A 21,388-nucleotide genomic window follows, 5' to 3' on the forward strand; every position below is an offset into this window, starting at 1 on the left:
CCACCACCCCTTGAGGCAGAGAATTCCAGAGAATTCTACGCACCTCCGTTTTAAATGACTGGCCCTTTATCTTGTAGCGATGTTCCCTTGTTCAAGACGCTCCCACTAATGAAAACATCTCACTTTCTACCCTGTCAAGCCCCCTCAGGATCTTGTATGTTTGAATAAGGTCATCCCTCACTCTTCTAAACGCCAAGGGATACAGACTCAGACTATTTAGTCTCTCTCGATTTTTCTCCTGTTTTTACCGACAACAGTGTCCATTAAGTTCACCTTTCGTTCCCAGAGGTTCCAGCGCACCCAGGGAGTCGGCCTAAGTGCAATTTTCCCGTATGATCTGGGAAGTAGGACTACAACTAGAGACTGTGAATATAATGTACTCCCTAATAAATTTAATTGGGGTTTGAGGGAAACTTCTTTCCTCTGCGTTTGTAATGTACACAAGAACACACAAGGAGTAGGAGTAGGCCACCAGCTCCTTCAAGCCTGCCCCTCCATTCAGTGCAATCATGCTGATCTGTGCTGGCCTCAGTTCCTTTGGGCAGACATTCGCCACATGCAACTGTTCCTTTCTCTGTGTGTCTTGCGAGTAAAAATTACAACATTACATCAGCACTTATTACTCCGCAGAGATGAGGCCAGGAAGAGAAGAGGTGGAAAGCAGTGCGAATAGAGCTTTTGGGTTCAAACAGGTTTTAAAAATTAAATAGAGTTTACAGCAGATCATTTGACCCAACACAAGTCACTTCTCGCTCCTCTACAGTCCCATTCTACCATCCTCTCATCCCAGGAATTAGCCTGACGAATCACCTTTGGACTGCCTCCAGTGTTTCGATATTCTTTTTGAGGATGTCAGACTTGCCACTGCATGCAGCGGTTGAGGGAAGTAACATTGATGTTTGTTAAACACACGAGAGGGAAAGGAAAGGGAGGATTATGTTGATGGGGTGGGGCTGAAGAGGATTGGGACTTTTATTGTGCTGGAAACTCTTTAATTTTTAAAACCTGTTTGAACCCAGAAGCTCTATTCGCACTGCTTTCCACCTCTTCTCTTCCTGGCCTCATCCCTGCGGAGTAATAAGTGCTGATGTAATGTTGTAATTTTTACTCGCAAGATACACAGAGAAAGGAACAGTTGCATGTGGTGAATGTCTGCCCAAAGGTTGTAGTCCTACTTCCCAGATCATACGGGAAAATTGCACTTCGGCCAACTCCCTGGAAACGCTGGAACCTCTGGGAATGAAAGGTGAACTTAATGGACACTGCTGTGAGCAAAACTGGCAGAAAAATCATAGAATCCCTGCAATGCAGAAGGAGGCCATTCGGCCCAACGAGTCTGCACCAACAACAATCCCACCCAGGTCCTATTCCCGTAACTCCACATATTTACCCTGCTAATCCCCCTGACAGTAGGGTCAATGTAGCACGGCCAATCAATCTAACCAGCACATCTTTAGACAGTAGGAGGAAACCGGAGCACGCAGGGAGAACTTGCAAACTCCACACAGACAGTGACCCGAGGCCAGAATTGAACCCGAGTCCCTGGCGCTGTGAGGCAGCAGTGCCAACCACTGCGCCACCGTGCTGCCCCCACTCTGTCACCGTGTCACCCCGGGCATTGGAATTTTAAAAAATTCATTTCCTTCTCGCATCTTCATTTATAAATTGCAAAAATATTGGAGATATGTTCAAGGCTGTTTGACTGGGGGCAGGACAGTTGGAGGTGGGAGGTTATGTGATGAAACCTCCAGAAGTATGTAAAACTTCTTCTGATTTGATTTGATATATTATTGTCACAAGTATTGGGATACAGTGAAAAAAAGTATTGTTTCTTGCGCACTATACAGACAAAGCATACTGTTCATAGAGAAAGAAAGGAGAGAGTGCAGAATGTATTGTTACAGTCATAGCTAGGGTGTAGAGAAAGATCAACTTAATATAAGGTAAGTCCATTCAAAAGTCTGGTGGCAGCAGATATAGTCCACTTCACCACGAGAGCATAGAGAATTTACAACCTAGAAAGAGGCCTTTCGGCCACTGTGCGGGTGCCAGAAATGTGCGTCCTGCTGAACATTTGTGACATTCAGTTGCACACTTGTACCTTGGGTTGGGAGGCTTTGTGTTCAAGCCCCACTCCAGCGCATAACCTAGGTTGGCACTCACTAAGGGATCGCCGCTTTGTTCAGGATTAAGACATTAAACTAAAGGCTCCTTGTGTCTGTTCAGATAGATGCTACGGTATTTGATAGGAAGAAAATGGAATTGTCTTGGTTTCCTCATCAATATTTAGTGTCAACCCTTAAGAGTTGAGGGAAAAAAAACACTTGTAGCTTTTGAGAACTTTATCGTACAGATTAAAATGTCTGTGCTGAGTAAACAGTTGAGTGAAGGGGCAGGTGTTGTGTTGGCTAATATGGCATTCATTATCCACCAGCCATGTCCCATGAACAAAATCTAAATGGTTAAGTACTGTAACCCTTATAGTTAACCGACCAGCAATGCAGAGAACATAACCCTCGGATATATCCCCCCTCAGTATGGCCGTGATGTTTCCTTAATCAAAAGTGCAACTCCCCCTCCTCTCTTACCTCCTGTTCTATCTTTCCTATAGCATCTGTACCCTGGAACATTGAGCTGCCAGTCCTGTCCCTCCCTTAGCCATGTTTCAATAATTGCTATAATATCCCAGTCCCATGTACCCATCCATGCCCTGAGTTCATCTGCCTTGCCCGCCAGGCCTGTTGCATTGAAATAAATCTGGACTTCCCTTGCTCCCTGTCTTGCTTTTGCCTGAGCTGTCTGGTACTAGGATTACTGACACTGCCTTTACTATTTAATGTGCTCTCTTTAACTTATGTGCTGTCCTCATCTTTCTCTTCTGTCTCCCTACTGCTTTGGGTTCTACCCCCCCTGCCAAACTAGTTTAAACCCTCCCGAGTGGCTCTAGCAAATCTCCCCGCCAGGATATTAGTCCTCTCCAGTTCAGGCTCTTGCGGTTCTCTAATGTCACCACTTAGCACAAATAGGAATGGGCAATAACTACAATTGTTTACATCATGGGAAGGAAGGCATTCACACCAAAGAAGCTAGATTGAAATTCTCTACTAAAGAAAGACCTCCTTAGAACACTGATTCCATAGTACAATCTGTGGACAATGTGCAGTCTACACTTCCCCTCATCCTTGGCCCATAGCAGGTCTGTTGTTTCAGGACAGATGAAATTGAAGGACAAGGGAAGCTCAGCTGATCCACCAAGTCTGCCTCACGTCATGGTGATTGGAGCATCATGCCTAAACACTGAATTACAGATGCCCACCACCCTCTGGGTGAAAAGGTTTTTCCTCTAAACCTCCCACCAATCACCCCTGGTAATTGAGCCTTCAGTGAGGGGAAACTGGAGTTTGTACTGAACCAACAGACCTGCTACGGGAAGTGTAGACCACACGTGGAATGGGACATGAACTCATGATCTTCTGACTCGGAGGTGGGAACCTTGCCCACTGTAATTGTCAGTGCTCTGGGTGACTTTGTGGCATGTGGTCAGTTTATGACTCTTTATATTTTTGATGCAGGTGGCGTTATCTCAGCTGTGTTTTACAACAAGACCTCAGGAACAACAAAGGCTCTAAGTACCTTTCCCGTGGAGTTTCTGAACCTGAGCTACGGTGTCCCGTCAACCCTTCAGGGCCTTCGCCTATTGCACCGTGAGTATGGCAGCCTGGGCTGGGCTGAACTGCTCCAACGGCCCATGAAGCTGGCGAGAAATGGCTTCTTCATCGATCACGTCCTGGCCGGAGCTCTGAGAGAGGCAGCGGCACACGGGATCGACCTGTGCCCACTCCTCTGCGACCGGGCCCAGGAGCTGAAAGGAATGGGTGCCAATGCCACTAACAGGAAGCTGGCCGATGTTCTGGAGCAAGTCAGTGCGGAGATGGAAGAAGCCTCCTTTCCAGGACCTCTTGCTTGGAAATTAGCTGGAGACATACCAGAGGTAGGCCGGTCAGCATTCGTGGAGGCTGTCACCAAACAGCGAGCCACGCTGGGTGAGCCTTTGGTGACCAAATTGGACCATTTCTCCCTGTACGTCGCACCACCTCCTACCTCTGGGGACGTCCTGACTCAGGTGGTCAAACGGGCCAAACAGCTTGGCCTCTCTCCGGCCAGTGTTTCCAGTGCCGAAAATGCATCCACTGTTTACCGGAATATTCTGAATGCAGCCCAGCAGGTCTACCGGAGCCTGCCCGCTTTCCTGGGGCAGAAACAAAGCAAGAGCAAACCCTCCACGGAGACAGCTCTGGCCGGCAGTCAGGTCACAGTAATTGACGCTTCTGGCAATGTTCTGGTGATGGTCGGCTCCCTCAACAGCTCATTCGGGGCAAAGGTTCTCTCTCCTTCCACAGGCTTTTTCCTGAGTGATTTCACCGAGAGAACAGCCTCTGGAGTTCTTCACTGGGCCAGTCCGGCAGTGCTGAGAGTTACAGCTGGGGATGATCTGGTGGCCATCGCGGGTACAGGGGGAACCTCCGCTCCCTTCACTGTCGCTCAAGTGGTTTTGAACAAGGTTTATTTCGAGAGGTCGGTAAAGGAGGCAGTCTCTGGCCCCCACTTTTACCTGAAGCTCGGAGAGGGGGGTTCCCTGCGAAAGCTCGCCTCTGGACTGCAGAGGGATTCGGAAATGTATACACTGCTGTCGCGGGCAGAGCCAGAGCTGGAACTGGTGAGTGGAGCAGCAGGAGGTGTGACCGTCACTGTGGTCGAATCCCACCTGGGCCACAAAAGTGCCTTTGGACATCCACAAACGTATTCTTATGCTGACGGTTATTAACACAGTGGAAGGTTGGTTGTTGTGTTCAGAATGAGTGCACAGAGCGCCTGCTTCCCTGTCCCCTTCCATCCAGTGTTTCTTAAATGAATTTGGGAGCTTTTACTTCTGTTGCTCTTCCCGAAATCTATTCCTGGGTGTCAGCCATTCATCAGCGGGTAACCCCTCTCACCTCTGAGCTGTGGTTTCATGTCCCACTCCAGAGAGTTGAGCGCACAATGTAGACTCTCATTAGAATATCGTTCCAATAGTGGGGGCGGGGGGGGGGGGGGTCAATATTCGATGTACAGGAGGGGAGGAGGTTTCCCTGGTGCCTGTCCGACATTTACCCCTTAATCAGTCCCTAAAGTAGGCTATCTGGCGGTGATCTCTGCTGTCTGTGAGATCTTGCTGTGCACAAATTGGCTGCTGCATTTCCTACCTCACAGCAGTGACTCTGCTTCTAAAGCGTTTCATTGATTGTAAAGCATTTTGGGATGTCCCACGGTTATGAAAGGTGCTTTAGAAATGTAAATCTGTCTTTTAATTTATGCATCATTTCCTCGGGGGTGGGGGTCGGGGGGGGGAAAACAAATCTACTTGGATGAAACGTACTGATGTTGCGCTAACTGTGATGACCTGGGAAACACATGCAGTAGTTCCGCGTTAATGAAATATGTATGTTTTTTTAATAAAAATGAAAAGCACATGCTGGGAATGTGAAATACCATTCAGCACGCGGACAATGCAGGGCTATCACCAATTTGGACCCAGACATCAAACTGCCTCTTTATAATGACGGGGGGACTGGGTATTCATCTATTTCTCCCAGTGGGTTGTGATGATTTGGTGCACTACGTTAAGCTGGGAGGTGTGCCGTTTGATGATGTATCCATCGAGCCTTGATCTGGCTAATTGGGCAGATCAGATTGCGCTGGGGCCATGCTGGACTTTTAAATATGTCGGTATTGGATTTTCCCTGGGGCAGGGGATTGAACTCCATTGATTGGGGCTCCTTCCAAATCATATGTCTTCTGGTGAACTGCAGAGAAGGGATTTCATTGAAGCGTCTATGGAGGTGTCTCGGTCAAAGTTTTCTCTGGGAAGCTCTTTGGCAGATGACGTTGCATCAGAGTTTCTGTTGTACAAGACTTCTGGATGTGATGGTGCGGAATACTAATTGATTTGTGTTGTGTGCACTGCAGCTTTATTGAACAAGAGCCCAGAGAGCTGCTTTTCGCATTTAATGGCATTGAATGATGCCATTGGCCTAGAACACTATATAACATCCGCGATTAATCACTTCAGCAAAGGGCTGAATCTCCTTGTCGAAACAATTATAATCACACTTCTGCCTGTCCTTTTACATTTCGAAAGGATTGATTTTTGAAGATCAGCACGCATTGTCTTCTCGGAGTGTTGTGCTTGGAACCAGATACCTATTTCATTCTGAGTGTTATTGACAGAGTGTCTCAGCTGTGGCTCAGTTGGTACCACTCTCGCCTCTGAGATGGGAACACTCCAGAGACCTGAGCACAAAATATAGGCCGACACTTCCAATGCAACTCTCTCTGAATGAAATGTTAAACCCAAGCCCCATCTGCCCCTTTGGATGATTAAAAAATCCTACAGCACTTGGAACAAGAGTCGGGGGGTTCTCCCTAGTGTCAGAACGAGCATGTATTTAATTAGTGTCACTTTGATGAAACAGATTATCTGTCATTTATCTCATTGCTCTCTAGAGGAACTTGTGTGCACAATAGTTGTTGACTATCTAACGTTACAACAGTGACTACACTTCAGAAAGTGCTTTGTTGGTTTTGGGGTGCCCTAAGATCATAAATGGTGCAGTGTAAATGTATTCACCTCATCCCACCAAGTAAGTGCATCAGTGAAAAAGACCAGGCTGAGGCACTTCAGCCAGATGTGCCAAGTGGATGATCCATCTCGGGCTCCTCCTGGAGTCTCCAGCATCGCATTCGATCCACTCCACGTGATATCAAGAGATAAAGTTTATTTATTGGTTACAAGTAAGGCTTATATTAACACTGCAATGAAGTCACTGTGAAAATCCCCTAGTCGCCAGAGTCTGGCGCCTGTTCGGGCCAATGCACCTAACCAGCACGTCTTTCAGACTGTGGGAAGAAACTGGAGCACCCAGAGGAAACCCACGCAGACATGGGGAGAACATGCAGACTCCACACACACACAGTGACCCAAGCCGGGAATCGAACCCCAGTCCCTGGTGAGGTGAAGCAGCAGTGCTGACCACTGTGCTACCGGGCTGCAAAGGCTGTGGGCCAATAACAACATTCTGGCAATGGTACCAAAGACTTATGCTCCAGAACTAGCTGCATCCCCAGCCAAGCTCTTTCAGTACATCTACAACACTGACATCTACCCAGCCATATGGAAAATTGCCCAGGTATGTCCTGTCCACAAAATAAGAAGTCTTAACAACACCAGGCTAAAGTCCAACAGGTTTAAAATAAGCAGTGTTGTAACTGTGTTTACCCCAGTCCAACGCCGGCATCTCCACATCCTGTCCACAAAAAGCAGGACAAATCCATCCCAGCCAATTACTCTTGATCATCAGTAAAGTGGTGGGTTTGTCTACAGTGCTATCAAGCAGCACCTACTCACCAATAACCTGCTCACTGCTCAGTTTGGGCTCTGCCAGAGCCACTTAGCTCCTGACCTCATTACAACCTTGGTACAAACATGGACAAAAGAGCTGAACTCGAGGCGAGGTGAAAGTGTTTTTGATATCAAGGCTGTATTTGACTTAATATAGCAGCATGAAACACTAGAAAAATGAAGCAAGGGGAATAAGGGGGAAAACTGTTTATTTTATTTATTAGTCACAAGTAAGGCTTATATTCACACTGCAATGAAGTTACTGTGAAAATCCCCTAGTCGCCACACTCCGGCGCCTGTTCGGGTCAATGTACCTAACCAGCACGTCTTTCGGACTGCGGGAGGAAACCGGAGCACCCGGAGGAAACCCACGCAGACATGGGGAGAACGTGCAAACTCCACACAGACTGTGACCCAAGCTGGGAATCGAACGCAGATCCCTCGCGCTGTGGGGTAGCAGTGCTAACCACTTTGCTGCCATGCCATGCCACTCTCAACTGGTTGGAGCCATACCCGGAAGAGTTGGAGGTCAGTAATCTGTTCCTGGACATCGCTGCAGGAGTTCCTCAGTCTAGTATTCTAAGCCCAACCATCTTCAGCTGCTTCCTCAATGATCTTCCTTCCATCATAAGATCAAAAGCAGGACTGTTCACTTATTGCCCAATGTGCAGCACCATTCATGACTCTAGAGTTACTGAAGCAGTTTGTGCCCATATGCAACAAGACTTGGACGACACTCAGGCTTGGGCTGATGAGTGGCAAGTAATTTTCACGCTGCACAATTGCCAGGCAATGACCATCAATCTCCATGGACCATCACTGAATCCCCCACTATCAACATTTGGGGGATTGCCATTGACTTGAAACTGAGCTAGACTAGCCATATAAATACTCTGGCTACAAGAACAGTCATGATGTGGAGATGCCGGCGTTGGACTGGGGTAAGCACAGTAAGAAGTCTCACAACACCAGGTTAAAGTCCAACAGGTATTTGCTACCAAATAAACCTGTTGGACTTTAACCTGTTGTTGTGAGACTTCTTACTGTACAAGAACAGGTCAGAGGCTAGGAATACTGCAGCGAGTAACTCACCTCCTGACTCCCAAATCCTGTCCACCATCTACAAAGCACAAGTCAGGAGTTTGATGGAATATTTTCCACTTGCCCAGATGAGTGAAATTCCAAAAACACTCAAGAAGCTCGACACCATCCAGGACAAAAGCAGCTTGATTGCTACCCCTTTCACAAACATTCACTTGTGGCACGGTGGTTAGCACTGCTGCCTCACAGCCCAGGGACCTGGGTTCAATTCCCGTCTTGAGTCACTGTCTGTGGAGTCTGCGCGCTCTCCCCCTGTCTGCGTAGGTTTCCTCCCATAGTCTGAAAGACGTGCTGGTTAGGTGGATTGTCTCCCTCAGCGTATCCGAACAGGCGCCGGAGTGTGGCGACTAGGGGAGTTTTCACTAACTTCATTGCAGTATTAATGTAAGCCTACTTGTGACACTAATAAATGAACTTAAAATTTTTCCTGATGAAAAGTGGCAGATGTGTGTACCATCTACAAGTTGCACTGCAACAACTCACCAAGATGCCTTTAAAAGCACCTTCCAATTCAACAACCACTTACCTAGAAAGACAAAGGCAACAAACACCCTGGGAACAGGGTTAGGTTGATTGGCCGTGCTAAAATTGCCCCTTAGTGTCTTGAGATGGGTAGGTTAGAGGGATTAGCGGGTAAATATGTAGGGATATGGGGGTAGGGCCTGGGTGGGATTGTGGTCGGTGTAGACTCGATGGGCCGAATGGCCTCTTTCTACACTGTAGGGTTTCTATGATTTCTTTCTATGAACACCACCACCTCGAGGTTCCCATCCAAGTCACTCAGCATCCTGACTTGGAAATATATCAATGTTCCTTTACTGTCGCTGGGTCAAAATCCTGGAACTCCCTCCCTAACAGCACTGTGGGTGTACCTACACCACATGGACTGCAGCGGTTCAAGAAGGCAGCTCACCACCACCTTCTCAAGGGAAATTAAGAATAGGCAATAAATGCTGGCCGAGCCAGTGATGCCCGCATCTCATGAATTAATTTTAAAAATATTGTGTTATCATTTTTTTCCCCAGAAGATCTTTTATGATGAGATTACTAATTAGCCCTGCCTCGTTACACAACACAAGATCCAAAGTAGATTTGTCCCTAATTGGTTCCATAACATCTTATTTTTGAAAGTTGTCATAGGTGTATAAAGGATGTGATAACAGGACACTTAGAAAATATCATTGGGAATAGACAAAATCAACATGAATTTATGGAAGGGAAACCATGTCTGACTAACCTACCGGAGTGTTTTGAGGATGTAACTAGTAGAATAGAGAGGAGAGAACCAGTATATGTGATATATTTGGATTTTCAGGAACCTTTTCATAAAGTCCCACAAGACAGAAAACAGAGAGCAGGAATAAATGGATCTCCTTTGAATTTGGAGATGGTGACTATTGGGGTTCCGTAGGAATCAGTGCTTGGATCCTGTATACATCCACTGATTCGGATTAGGGAACCAAAATGTAATATTTCCAAGTTTGCTGATGACACAAAACTAGGTAATATTTCCAAGTTTGCTGATGACACAAAACTATGTGGGAATGTGGGGGTGAGGAGGATGTTAAGAGGCTTCAGGGTGATTTGGACAAGTTGAGTGAGGGGCAAATGCAAAGCAGATGCAGTATAAAGTGGAAAAATTTGAAGCTAACAGTTCAGTTGGAAAATACAGAATGGCAGAACCTGTTAACTTGTGGAATTCCTTACTATAGAAGGCCAAGTCTCTGAATATATTTAAGAAGAAAATAGTTTTCTCTACTCTCAAGGGGTATGGGGATAGAACCAGAGTATGGCTTTGAGATCGAGGATCAGCCATGATCATGAATGGCAGAGCAGGCTCGAAGGGCCAAATGGCCTACTCGTCCTATTTTCTGTTTGTGTTTCTACAAGCACTTTTGAAACTCACCTTCCAGGCAACTTTTGTCAATTTGATTTGTCCAGTCTATAAGAAGGTTAAATTTCACCATGATTCCCACATTGGTTTTGTTACAATCTCTCATTATTTCTCACTTAATCTTATGTCGAATTGTTTATCTACAGCTAGAAGGCCTATAAACTACTCCCGGCCAATAAGCTACTCCCATCAATATTTTCTGATCCCTGTTAATCCTAATTCCCATCCATTCTGATTCTATTTCCGGATCTACTGACACCCAAGACCTTAATGTTATGAAGTCAGACTGGACCCCAACAATTTACTATTTTGGCATTAATGTGAGGGTATGATGTTTCACTCCAGACATGATTCTGCTGCCACACCAAGAAGCATTTATCAAAACAAATTTTATTTAACAACACAGTTGAATATACCATTCTTAACTGCCACCCTTCCACTGAGTTCCAATTCAAGCAATATTCCTGTTATAGACTTAAACACCCTCTTTAAACTTGGCAAAAATGCAAGCATGTATCATATATCACATTGCTTATATCAGGCTAACAGTCCGAGAGCTTTCAGAACACCTCTGATAAGAGAGATAGAGAGGCACATGTTTCTTCTAGCAGTCCAAACAGCAACTGCTTGTGTTTTAAAATGAAACTGAAAGTGTTTCTTCCCTCCAAGCTTAGCTCCTCCCATTAAGCACATGACTGTCCCTGTCAATCAACTTAATTAAAACTCTGCACTGAAACCCCCACGGGAGACCCAAGTAAACACACATGCATTAGCCCAGCTTAAAACAAACATTCCAGGTCTAAAATGAGTGCTTATTCTCTGCTCCCAGCACCCAATTTAGAGGTTTGGCTAGACAAATCAGCACCTTGCAAAACACATTCTAAACATACCCCTAACAAGAACTATGATATACATATATTTCTTAAAGGCACAGTATTATCACAATGTCACCTTATGTTATCAGGGCTTCCCCTTCCTTTTCATTCTGTCTCTTTGAAATGTCATGTATCCTAGAATAAGTATTTCTCAGTCTTGGTCACCTTGAAACCATGTCATCTATTTATGAATGCCTTGTTCATTTAGATAAAGATTTTTTTAAACCAGTATTCTATGCAAGAACATTATTTGCTAATGGTAGGTCCTTACAATCCACTGTATCTGGGCCCCTCATAATTGATTAGCCCTTCAGTCTCCACTGTTCTACAGTAAACACCCCTCAACTATCCAAACTTTCCTCGTAGTTAAAATACTCCATTGCTGGCAACATCCTTGTAAATCTCTCTATCCTCACTAGTGCATTCACATCCTTTTAAAGAACAAAGAAAAGTACAGCACAGAAACAGGCCCTTCGGCCCTCAGAGCCTGTGCCAATTATGATGCCCCAACTAAACTTTAAAGCAAACCTACTGCCCTTACTCAGTCTGTATTCATGGGGGTATTCGCAGATATGTTCAACCTCTCTTTACAACAATCTGAGGTCCCTATCTGCTTCAAGAAGATGACCATCATCCCGGTACGTAAGAAAAACCAAGCAGCGTGCCTTAATGACTATCGGCCGGTGGCTCTGACATCCATCATTATGAAGTGCTTCGAAAGGTTACTCATGGCACGAATCAATTCCAGCCTCCCGGACTACCTGGATCCACTACAGTTTGCCAACTGCCGCAACAGGTCCACAGCAGACGCCATCTCCTTGGCCCTGCACTCAACCCTGGAACACCTAGATAACAAAGACACCTATGTCAGACTCCTATTTATTGACCACAGCTCAGCCTTCAACACCATTATTCCCACGAAACATGTAGGACAAAGAAATGCCCATCGTCCTGGTACCAAAGAAAAGCCAGGCAGCGTGCCTTAATGACAATTGTTTGGTGGCCCTGACATCCATCATTATGAAGTGCTTCGAAAGGTTAGTCATGGCACGAATCAATTCTGGCCTCCCGGACTGCCTGGATCCACTACAGTTTGCCAACCGCCACAACAGGTCCACGGCAGACGCCATCTCCCTGGCCCTACACTTAACCCTGGAACACCTAGATAACAAAGACACCTATGTCAGACTCCTATTTATTAGTCAGCCTTCAACACCATTATTCCTACAAAACGTATCTCAAAACTCCATGGCCTGGGGCTTGGCTCCTCCCTCTGCGACTGGATCCTGAACTTCCTAACCACAGACCGCAATCAATAAGGATAGGCAACAACAACAACACCACCTCCACGATCATTCTCAACGCCGGTGCCCCACAAGGTTGTGTTCTCAGCGCCCTACTATACTCCTTATACACCGACGACTGTGTGGCCAAATTCTCCTCCAATTCAATTTTCAAGTTTGCTGACGACACCACCGTAGTGGGTCGGATCTCGAGCAATGATGACACAGTACAGGAATGAGATAGAGAATCTGGTGAACTGGTGCGGCAACAATAATCTCTCCCTCAATGTCAACAAAATGAAGGAGATTGTCATCGTATTCAGGAAGCGTAAAGGAGAACATGCCCCTGTCTACATCAATGGGGACGAAGTAGAAAGAGTCGAAGCTTCAAGTTTTTAGGTGTCCAGGTCACCAACAACCTGTCCCGGTCCCCCCATGCCGACACTATAGTTAAGAAGCCCACCAACGCTTCTACTTTCTCAGAAGACTAAGGAAATTTGGCATGTCAGCTATGACTCTCGCCAACTTTTACAGATGCACCATGGAAAGCATTATTTCTGGTTGTATCACAGCTTGGTATGGCTCCTGCTCTGCCCAAGACTGCAAGAAAGTACAAAAGGTCGTGAATGAAGCCCAATCCATCACGCAAACCAACCTCTCATCCATTGACTCTGTCTACACTTCCCGCTGCCTCAGCAAAGCAGCCAGCATAATTAAGGACCCCACACACCCCGGACATTCTCTCTTCCGCCTTCTTCCATCGGGAAAAAGACACAAGTCTCAGGTCACGTACCAACTGACTCAAGAACAGCTTCTTCCCTGCTGCTTCAGACTTTTGAATGGACTTACCTTGCATTAAGTTGATCTTTCTGTACACCCTAGCTATGACTGTAACACTACATTCTGCACTGTCTCGTTTCCTTCTCTATGAACAGTATGCTTTGTCTGCATCATGCGCAAGAAACAATACTTTTCACTGTATCCCAATACATGTGACAATAATAAATCAAATCAAATGTATCCCTCTGTTCCCTCCCTATTCATGTACCCACCCAGATGCCTCTTAAATGTTGCTAATGTGCCTGTTTCCACCACCTCCTCTGGCAGCGCGTTCCAGGCACCCACCGCTCTGCGTGAAAAATTTCCTCTACACGTCTCCCTTAAACTTTCCCCCTCTCACCTTGAATCCTTGCCCTCTTGTAATTGACACTTCCACCCTGGGAAAAAGCCTCTGACTATCCACCCTATCTATGCCTCAAAATTTTGTGGACCTTTACCATGTCTCCCCTCAGCCTCTGTCTTTGCAGTGAAAACAATCCTAGTTTATTCAACCTCTCCTCATACATCCTCGAGACCAGGGCAATGTCCTGGTGAACCTTCTTTGCACTCTCTCCAAAGCTTCCACATCCTGGTAGTGTGGTGACCAAATCTGCACACAATACTCCAAACGCGGCCTAACCAATGCTTTATATAGCTGCAACATCATTTCCCAACTCTTGTACTCAATGCCCCGGCCAGTGAAGGCAAGCATGTCATATGCCTTCTTAATCACCGTGGCCACCTGTGTTGCCACTTTTAGAGAACTGTGGACCTGCACGCCCAGATCCCTCTGTATGTTAATGTTCCTAAGGGTTCTGCCATTTACAGTATAATTCACACCTAAATTTGATCCTCCAAAATGCATCACCTCGCATTTGTCTGGATTAAACTCAGTCTGCTATTTCTGTGCCCAAGTCTCCTATCTCTCTCTATCCTGATGTGTCCTTTGACAATCCCCGGCACTATCAGCAACTCCACCAATCTTAGTGTCATCTGCAAACTTACTAACCAGACCTCACATTTTCCTCCAGATCATTTATATATACTACAAACAGCAGAGGTCCCTGCACTGATCCCCGCAGAACATTGCTAGCTACAGATCTCCATTCTGAAAAACACCCTTCCACTGCTACTCTGCCTTCTATGACCAAGCCAGTTCTGTATCCATCTAGCCAGCCCACCCCGAATCCCATGTGATTTCAGTTTTCAGTTCCAATACAATGATCAGAACTTTATGCAGTGTTCCAGTTGTGATCTAACTCCGGTTTTATCCTGTTCTAGCTTTACCTCTGCTCTTATGTTCTGGGCTTTGGCTAATAAAGGATAATATCCTATAAGCCTTCTAGAGCACTTTATCTACCTATCCTGTTATTTGCTATGATCTATGGAAATGCACCATGTTCCCCAACACTTTTCAGTAACCTCCTTTGCCCTGATAATTCTAGATTGAATTTACTTTGCCATTTTTTTATGCACCTGGTATTACCCTGCAGTCCTAAGCCTCCTTCCTGGTTATCAACTCCGTGTCCAATTTTTATATCATCTACAAACTTCTCAAATGATGTCCCCTGACTGTATGTATATATATCAATGGGTGAGATTATGAAAAGCAAGGATCCTAGTACCCGGGTCTATGAAATCAGGCTGGAATTAGCCTTCCAGTTGCAAAAAATGCTCACCAATCGTCATCCTTTGCTTCCTGCCACTGAAGAAATTTTGGATGCAACTTGTCTATGGATCCCATGATCTCCTACTTTTATGACCTGCCTTGTTTGCGAAACCTTGTTAAAAGCCTTGCTTAAAGTCCACATGGACTACATCAACTGCAAAGGAAGATTTTAGAACAAAAGTACAAAGAAAATTACAGCACAGGAAGAGGCCCTTCAGCCCTCCAAGCCTGCACCGACCATGCTGGCCAACTGAACTAAAACCCCCTATCCTTCCGGGGACCATATCCCTCTATTCCCATCCAATTCATGTATTTGTCCAGATGCCCCTTAAAACTCACTACCGTATCCGCTTCCACTACCTCCCCCGGCAGCGAGTTCCAGGCACCCACTACCCTCTGTGTAAAAAATCTGCCTCGTACATCTCCTTTAAACCTTGCCCCTCGCACCTTAAACCTGTGCCCCCTAGTAATTGACTCTTCCACCCTGGGAAAAAGCTTCTGACTATCCACTCTGTCCATGCCCCTCCTAATCTTATAGACTTCTATCAGGTCTCCCCTCAACCTCTGTCGTTCCAGTGAGAACAAACTTTGTAGGGCAAAGGGGAGAAGGCAGGAGAAGGGCATTCGATGAGTTGCTCATTCATAGTGGGCTGAATGTCCTCCTGTGCGGTAACTATTCTGACAGTCTGAACCGTGCTCGAATCATCGAGTCTCCTTGGACAATTGTATATGGCCTTTCCTTAACAAATCTACATCAATCCATCAGCAGTTGAAGTATTAGAGTGGGTGAATTTAAAAGCTAAATCATGTGCAGCAACGGAGGGAAGGAAGACTGGATTAAAAGCAAAATTTTTTTTTTCTAACATCAATTTTTAATTTCGCGTTTTTAAAATCTCCACATTTGTAAGAGTGAATGTTCAGTGTGACCGAGGCTGACTGGCGGTAATTAACAATCACCATGTGTTAAAGTGGCACTTAGCTCGCAATGGACAGAACTTAAAACCATTTGTACATAAATAATACTGAACACTGCTCACTTCACCATTATTTTGATGGTAAACTATAGGCCATTGTGTTCAACATGCAACATTTATAAAGGCTGTATTGAAACTATGTTAAATAATTTAATGCTCCAACTTTTACTCACGACTGAAGCTGGGCAGAGTAAGAACCTCAACTCTCACTCACTCACTGTAATAAGTTAAAAATTAATAAAAGGAAACACTTCCTGGAAATGTGAAATGCTGGAAGTACGCAGCCCATCAGCATGAAGAAAGAGTAAAGAGTGGCGATCATTGCTGTCTCCCGCTGATTGGCTTTTCTCAGTTTTAGGCTGATTTGACTATTATTAAAATGACCTTCTTGTCTTCTCATTTTTAATTGAAAGGGAAGCTAGAAAAGTGAATGAGGGGAAAAGGTATGGAGGGTGATGAGATGAAGTAAGGTTGGAGGAGGCTCAGATGGAGTCTTAGCCTTTGGCAGTCTCACGGGCCAGAAGAAGATTTGCTTTCACCCCAGGGAGATGGGTTCTGCGGCGGTTGAATAGTCCAAACCTGGAGCGGCAGACTCTGCCACATGTGGGGTGGGTAGTGATGGGTGAGGTGGGTGGGTGAGAGATTCTGCACTCTGCTGTTTGCGCTTGTCTCTCCACTCGGTGACGCTCAGGGTGATGGGTGCCATCACGAATGCTTCTTCTCCAGTTTGTGTGTTCGAGGGCAGACGATTCCCACGTGTCAGTGGATGTTGCACTTATTTAGTTGGGCTTTCAGAATGTCCTTATAGCGTTTCATAGAATCCCGACAGTGCAGAAGGAGGCCATTCGGCCCATCAAGCCTGCTCTGACAACAATCCCACCCAGGGCCTACTCCCACAACCCCACACATTTACCCTACTAATCCCTCGACACTAAAGGGCAATTTAGCGTGGCCAATCCACCTAATCTGCACAGCTTTGGAATGTGGGAAAAAGCTGGAATACCTGAAGGGAACCCACGCTGACACGGGGAGAATGTGCAAGCTCCACACAGACGGTGACCTGAGGCTGGAATTGAACCTCGGTCCCTGGCACTGGGAGGCAGCAGTGCTAACCACTGTGCCACTGTGCTGCCTTCCTAGTGAGCACTTGCCATTGTAGATCTCAGTAGAACACTTGTTTATGGGATCCTGTGTCAGGCATGCGGACAATGTGGCCCACCCATCTCAGATGGTCACGGGTGACCAGTGCCTCAATGCCGTGGATCGTTGCCTGGGAGAGAACACTCTCATTGGTACGCCTATCCTGCCAGTGGATTTGCAGGATTTTGCGGGGGCAACGTTGGTGATATTTCTCCAGGGATTTGAGGTGTATGCTGGACATTGTCCATGTTTCTGATGCATTCAGGAGGGTGAGGTCCAAGGCTGCTCTGTGGGCCACGAGCTTGGTGCTGGATTTGAGGTGTCGGGCTTTGAACATTCTGCTTCTCAGGTGTCCACAAACTGGCGCATTGGGGTCGATGCTGGATTTCGTTGTCAGTGTCTGCCCGCTTCGACGGGAGGCTCCCGGAAAATGATCCGTATTGTCCAGGAGCTCAGCGTGGATCTTGATGGTCAGAGGACAGTTTTGTTTGGCAGGAGCAGCTTGATAGAGAACCTTTATTTTCCGGATATTTAGTCTGAGGCCCATCCTCTTGTACACCTCAGTGAATTTGTTGGCAAAGATTTGTAGTTGGGCCTCTGAGTGTGTGCACACACAGTAAGAAGTCTCACAACACCAGGTTAAAGTCCAACAGGTTTATTTGGTAGCAAAAGCCACTAGCTTTCGGAGCGCTGCCCCTTCGTCAGGTAAGTGGGAGTTCTGCTCACAAACAGGGCATATAAAGACACAAACTCAATTTACAAAATAATGGTTGGAATGCGAGTCTTTACAGGTAATCAAGTTTTAAAGGTACAGACAATGTGAGTGGACAGAGGGTTAAGCACAGGTTAAAGAGATTTGTATTGTCTCCAGCCAGGACAGTTAGTGGGATTTTGCAAGCCCAGGCAAGTCGTGGGGGTTACAGATAGCGTGACATGAACCCAGGATTCCGGTTGAGGCCGTCCTCATGTGTGCAGAACTTGGCTATCAGTCTCTGCTCAGCGACTCTGCGCTGTCGTATGTCGTGAAGGCCGCCTTGGAGAACGCCTACCCGAAGATCAGAGGCCGAATGCCTGTGACCGCTGAAGTGTTCCCCAACAGGAAGAGAACAGTCTTGCCTGGTGATTGTCAAGCGGTGTTCATTCATCCGTTGTCGTAGCGTCTGCATGGTCTCCCCAATGTACCATGCCTCGGGACATCCTTTCCTGCATCATATCAGGTAGACAATGTTGGTCGAGTTGCAAGAGTATGTACCGTGTACCTGGTGGATGGTGTTCTCACGTGAGATGATGGCATCCGTGTCGATGATCTGGCACGTCTTGCAGAGGTTGCTGTGGCAGGGTTGTGTGGTGTCGTGGTCACTGTTCTCCTGAAGGCTGGGTAGTTTGCTGCGGCACACAGGCATTGTCTGCCATCACGAATGCTTCTTCTCCAGTTTGTGTGTTCGAGGGCAGACGATTCCCACGTGTCAGTGGATGTTGCACTTATTTAGTTGGGCTTTCAGAATGTCCTTATAGCGTTTCATAGAATCCCGACAGTGCAGAAGGAGGCCATTCGGCCCATCAAGCCTGCTCTGACAACAATCCCACCCAGGGCCTACTCCCACAACCCCACACATTTACCCTACTAATCCCTCGACACTAAAGGGCAATTTAGCGTGGCCAATCCACCTAATCTGCACAGCTTTGGAATGTGGGAAAAAGCTGGAATACCTGAAGGGAACCCACGCTGACACGGGGAGAATGTGCAAGCTCCACACAGACGGTGACCTGAGGCTGGAATTGAACCTCGGTCCCTGGCACTGGGAGGCAGCAGTGCTAACCACTGTGCCACTGTGCTGCCTTCCTAGTGAGCACTTGCCATTGTAGATCTCAGTAGAACACTTGTTTATGGGATCCTGTGTCAGGCATGCGGACAATGTGGCCCACCCATCTCAGATGGTCACGGGTGACCAGTGCCTCAATGCCGTGGATCGTTGCCTGGGAGAGAACACTCTCATTGGTACGCCTATCCTGCCAGTGGATTTGCAGGATTTTGCGGGGGCAACGTTGGTGATATTTCTCCAGGGATTTGAGGTGTATGCTGGACATTGTCCATGTTTCTGATGCATTCAGGAGGGTGAGGTCCAAGGCTGCTCTGTGGGCCACGAGCTTGGTGCTGGATTTGAGGTGTCGGGCTTTGAACATTCTGCTTCTCAGGTGTCCACAAACTGGCGCATTGGGGTCGATGCTGGATTTCGTTGTCAGTGTCTGCCCGCTTCGACGGGAGGCTCCCGGAAAATGATCCGTATTGTCCAGGAGCTCAGCGTGGATCTTGATGGTCAGAGGACAGTTTTGTTTGGCAGGAGCAGCTTGATAGAGAACCTTTATTTTCCGGATATTTAGTCTGAGGCCCATCCTCTTGTACACCTCAGTGAATTTGTTGGCAAAGATTTGTAGTTGGGCCTCTGAGTGTGTGCACACACAGTAAGAAGTCTCACAACACCAGGTTAAAGTCCAACAGGTTTATTTGGTAGCAAAAGCCACTAGCTTTCGGAGCGCTGCCCCTTCGTCAGGTAAGTGGGAGTTCTGCTCACAAACAGGGCATATAAAGACACAAACTCAATTTACAAAATAATGGTTGGAATGCGAGTCTTTACAGGTAATCAAGTTTTAAAGGTACAGACAATGTGAGTGGACAGAGGGTTAAGCACAGGTTAAAGAGATTTGTATTGTCTCCAGCCAGGACAGTTAGTGGGATTTTGCAAGCCCAGGCAAGTCGTGGGGGTTACAGATAGCGTGACATGAACCCAGGATTCCGGTTGAGGCCGTCCTCATGTGTGCAGAACTTGGCTATCAGTCTCTGCTCAGCGACTCTGCGCTGTCGTATGTCGTGAAGGCCGCCTTGGAGAACGCCTACCCGAAGATCAGAGGCCGAATGCCTGTGACCGCTGAAGTGTTCCCCAACAGGAAGAGAACAGTCTTGCCTGGTGATTGTCAAGCGGTGTTCATTCATCCGTTGTCGTAGCGTCTGCATGGTCTCCCCAATGTACCATGCCTCGGGACATCCTTTCCTGCATCATATCAGGTAGACAATGTTGGTCGAGTTGCAAGAGTATGTACCGTGTACCTGGTGGATGGTGTTCTCACGTGAGATGATGGCATCCGTGTCGATGATCTGGCACGTCTTGCAGAGGTTGCTGTGGCAGGGTTGTGTGGTGTCGTGGTCACTGTTCTCCTGAAGGCTGGGTAGTTTGCTGCGGCACACAGGCATTGTCTGCGTACCACAGCTTGGTGACTGGGATCGGGGTGGTCTTGGTTCTGGCCTGAAGTCGTTAGAGATTGAACAGCTTCCCTGCAGTCCTGTCGATTAGCTCCACTCCAGCAGGGAGCTGCAAGGTGATGGAGTGCTTCAGAGAGGAAACTGGAGAAGATTGTTGGTGCGATGATGCAGCCGGGTTTGACCTCAGTTTTCACACCTATTGGGTCTGTGGTGGTTCCGCAGGTGAGGATCACGGCTTGAATGGAGCAGGTGGAGGATGCTGATAAATTTCTGCTGGCAGCTGAATTTGAGGAGGAACGTTCCAAAATCCCTCGCGGTTAGCAGAGCCGAAGGCCTTTGCGAGATCGAAGAAGGCCATGCATAGAGGTTGATGCTGCTCCCTGCACTTTTCCTGGATTTGTCGTGCACTGACAATCATGTCCATTGTGTCTCTTGAGGGAAGAAACACTGGACAGATCTGTGGAGCTGAATTCCTGTTGTGCTGCAACAACTACGTAATTCTATGTAGATGTGGTGGCACAGTGGTTAGCACTGCTGCGTCACAGCGCCAGGGACCTGGGTTCGATTCCCGGCTTGGGTCACTGTCTGTGCGGAATCTGCACATTCTCCCCGTGTCTGCGTGGGTTTCCTCCGGGTGCTCCGGTTTCCTCCCACAGTCTGAAAGACGTGCTGGTTAGGTGCATTGACCCAAATAGGTGCTTGAGTGTGGCGACGAGGGGAATTTCACAGGAACTTCATTGCAGTGTTAATGTAAGCCTTACTTGTGACTAATAAATAAACTTTAACTTTACTTTAAGATGGAATTCCGTTATTTAGAAACATAGACACATAGAAAAACTACAGCACAAACAGGCCCTTCGGCCCACAAGTTTTGCCGAACACATCCCTACCTTCTAGACCTACCTATAACCCTCCATCCTATTAAGCTCCATGTAC

The 21,388-nt window shown here is 46.9% G+C and overlaps 2 protein-coding genes across 3 annotated transcripts in view; both read left to right on the forward strand.

The window, feature by feature from the left end:
• ggt6 (gamma-glutamyltransferase 6) overlaps positions 1–5,491 on the forward strand; it is a 48,295-nt gene extending 42,804 nt beyond the window's left edge. For both annotated transcript variants that reach the window (XM_078215213.1, XM_078215214.1), the window contains one exon: positions 3,573–5,491. In XM_078215213.1, coding sequence (XP_078071339.1) covers positions 3,573–4,825 — 1,253 coding nt within the window. In that variant the 3' untranslated portion in view covers positions 4,826–5,491. The remainder of the gene's footprint in view (positions 1–3,572) is intronic.
• LOC144495190 (uncharacterized) overlaps positions 1–21,388 on the forward strand; it is a 984,403-nt gene that overhangs the window by 363,675 nt on the left and 599,340 nt on the right. The gene's annotated exons all lie outside the window — the stretch shown is intronic.

The sequence above is a fragment of the Mustelus asterias genome, chromosome 6, assembly GCF_964213995.1.
Source record: "Mustelus asterias chromosome 6, sMusAst1.hap1.1, whole genome shotgun sequence".
Classification (NCBI taxonomy): Eukaryota; Metazoa; Chordata; class Chondrichthyes; order Carcharhiniformes; family Triakidae; genus Mustelus; species Mustelus asterias.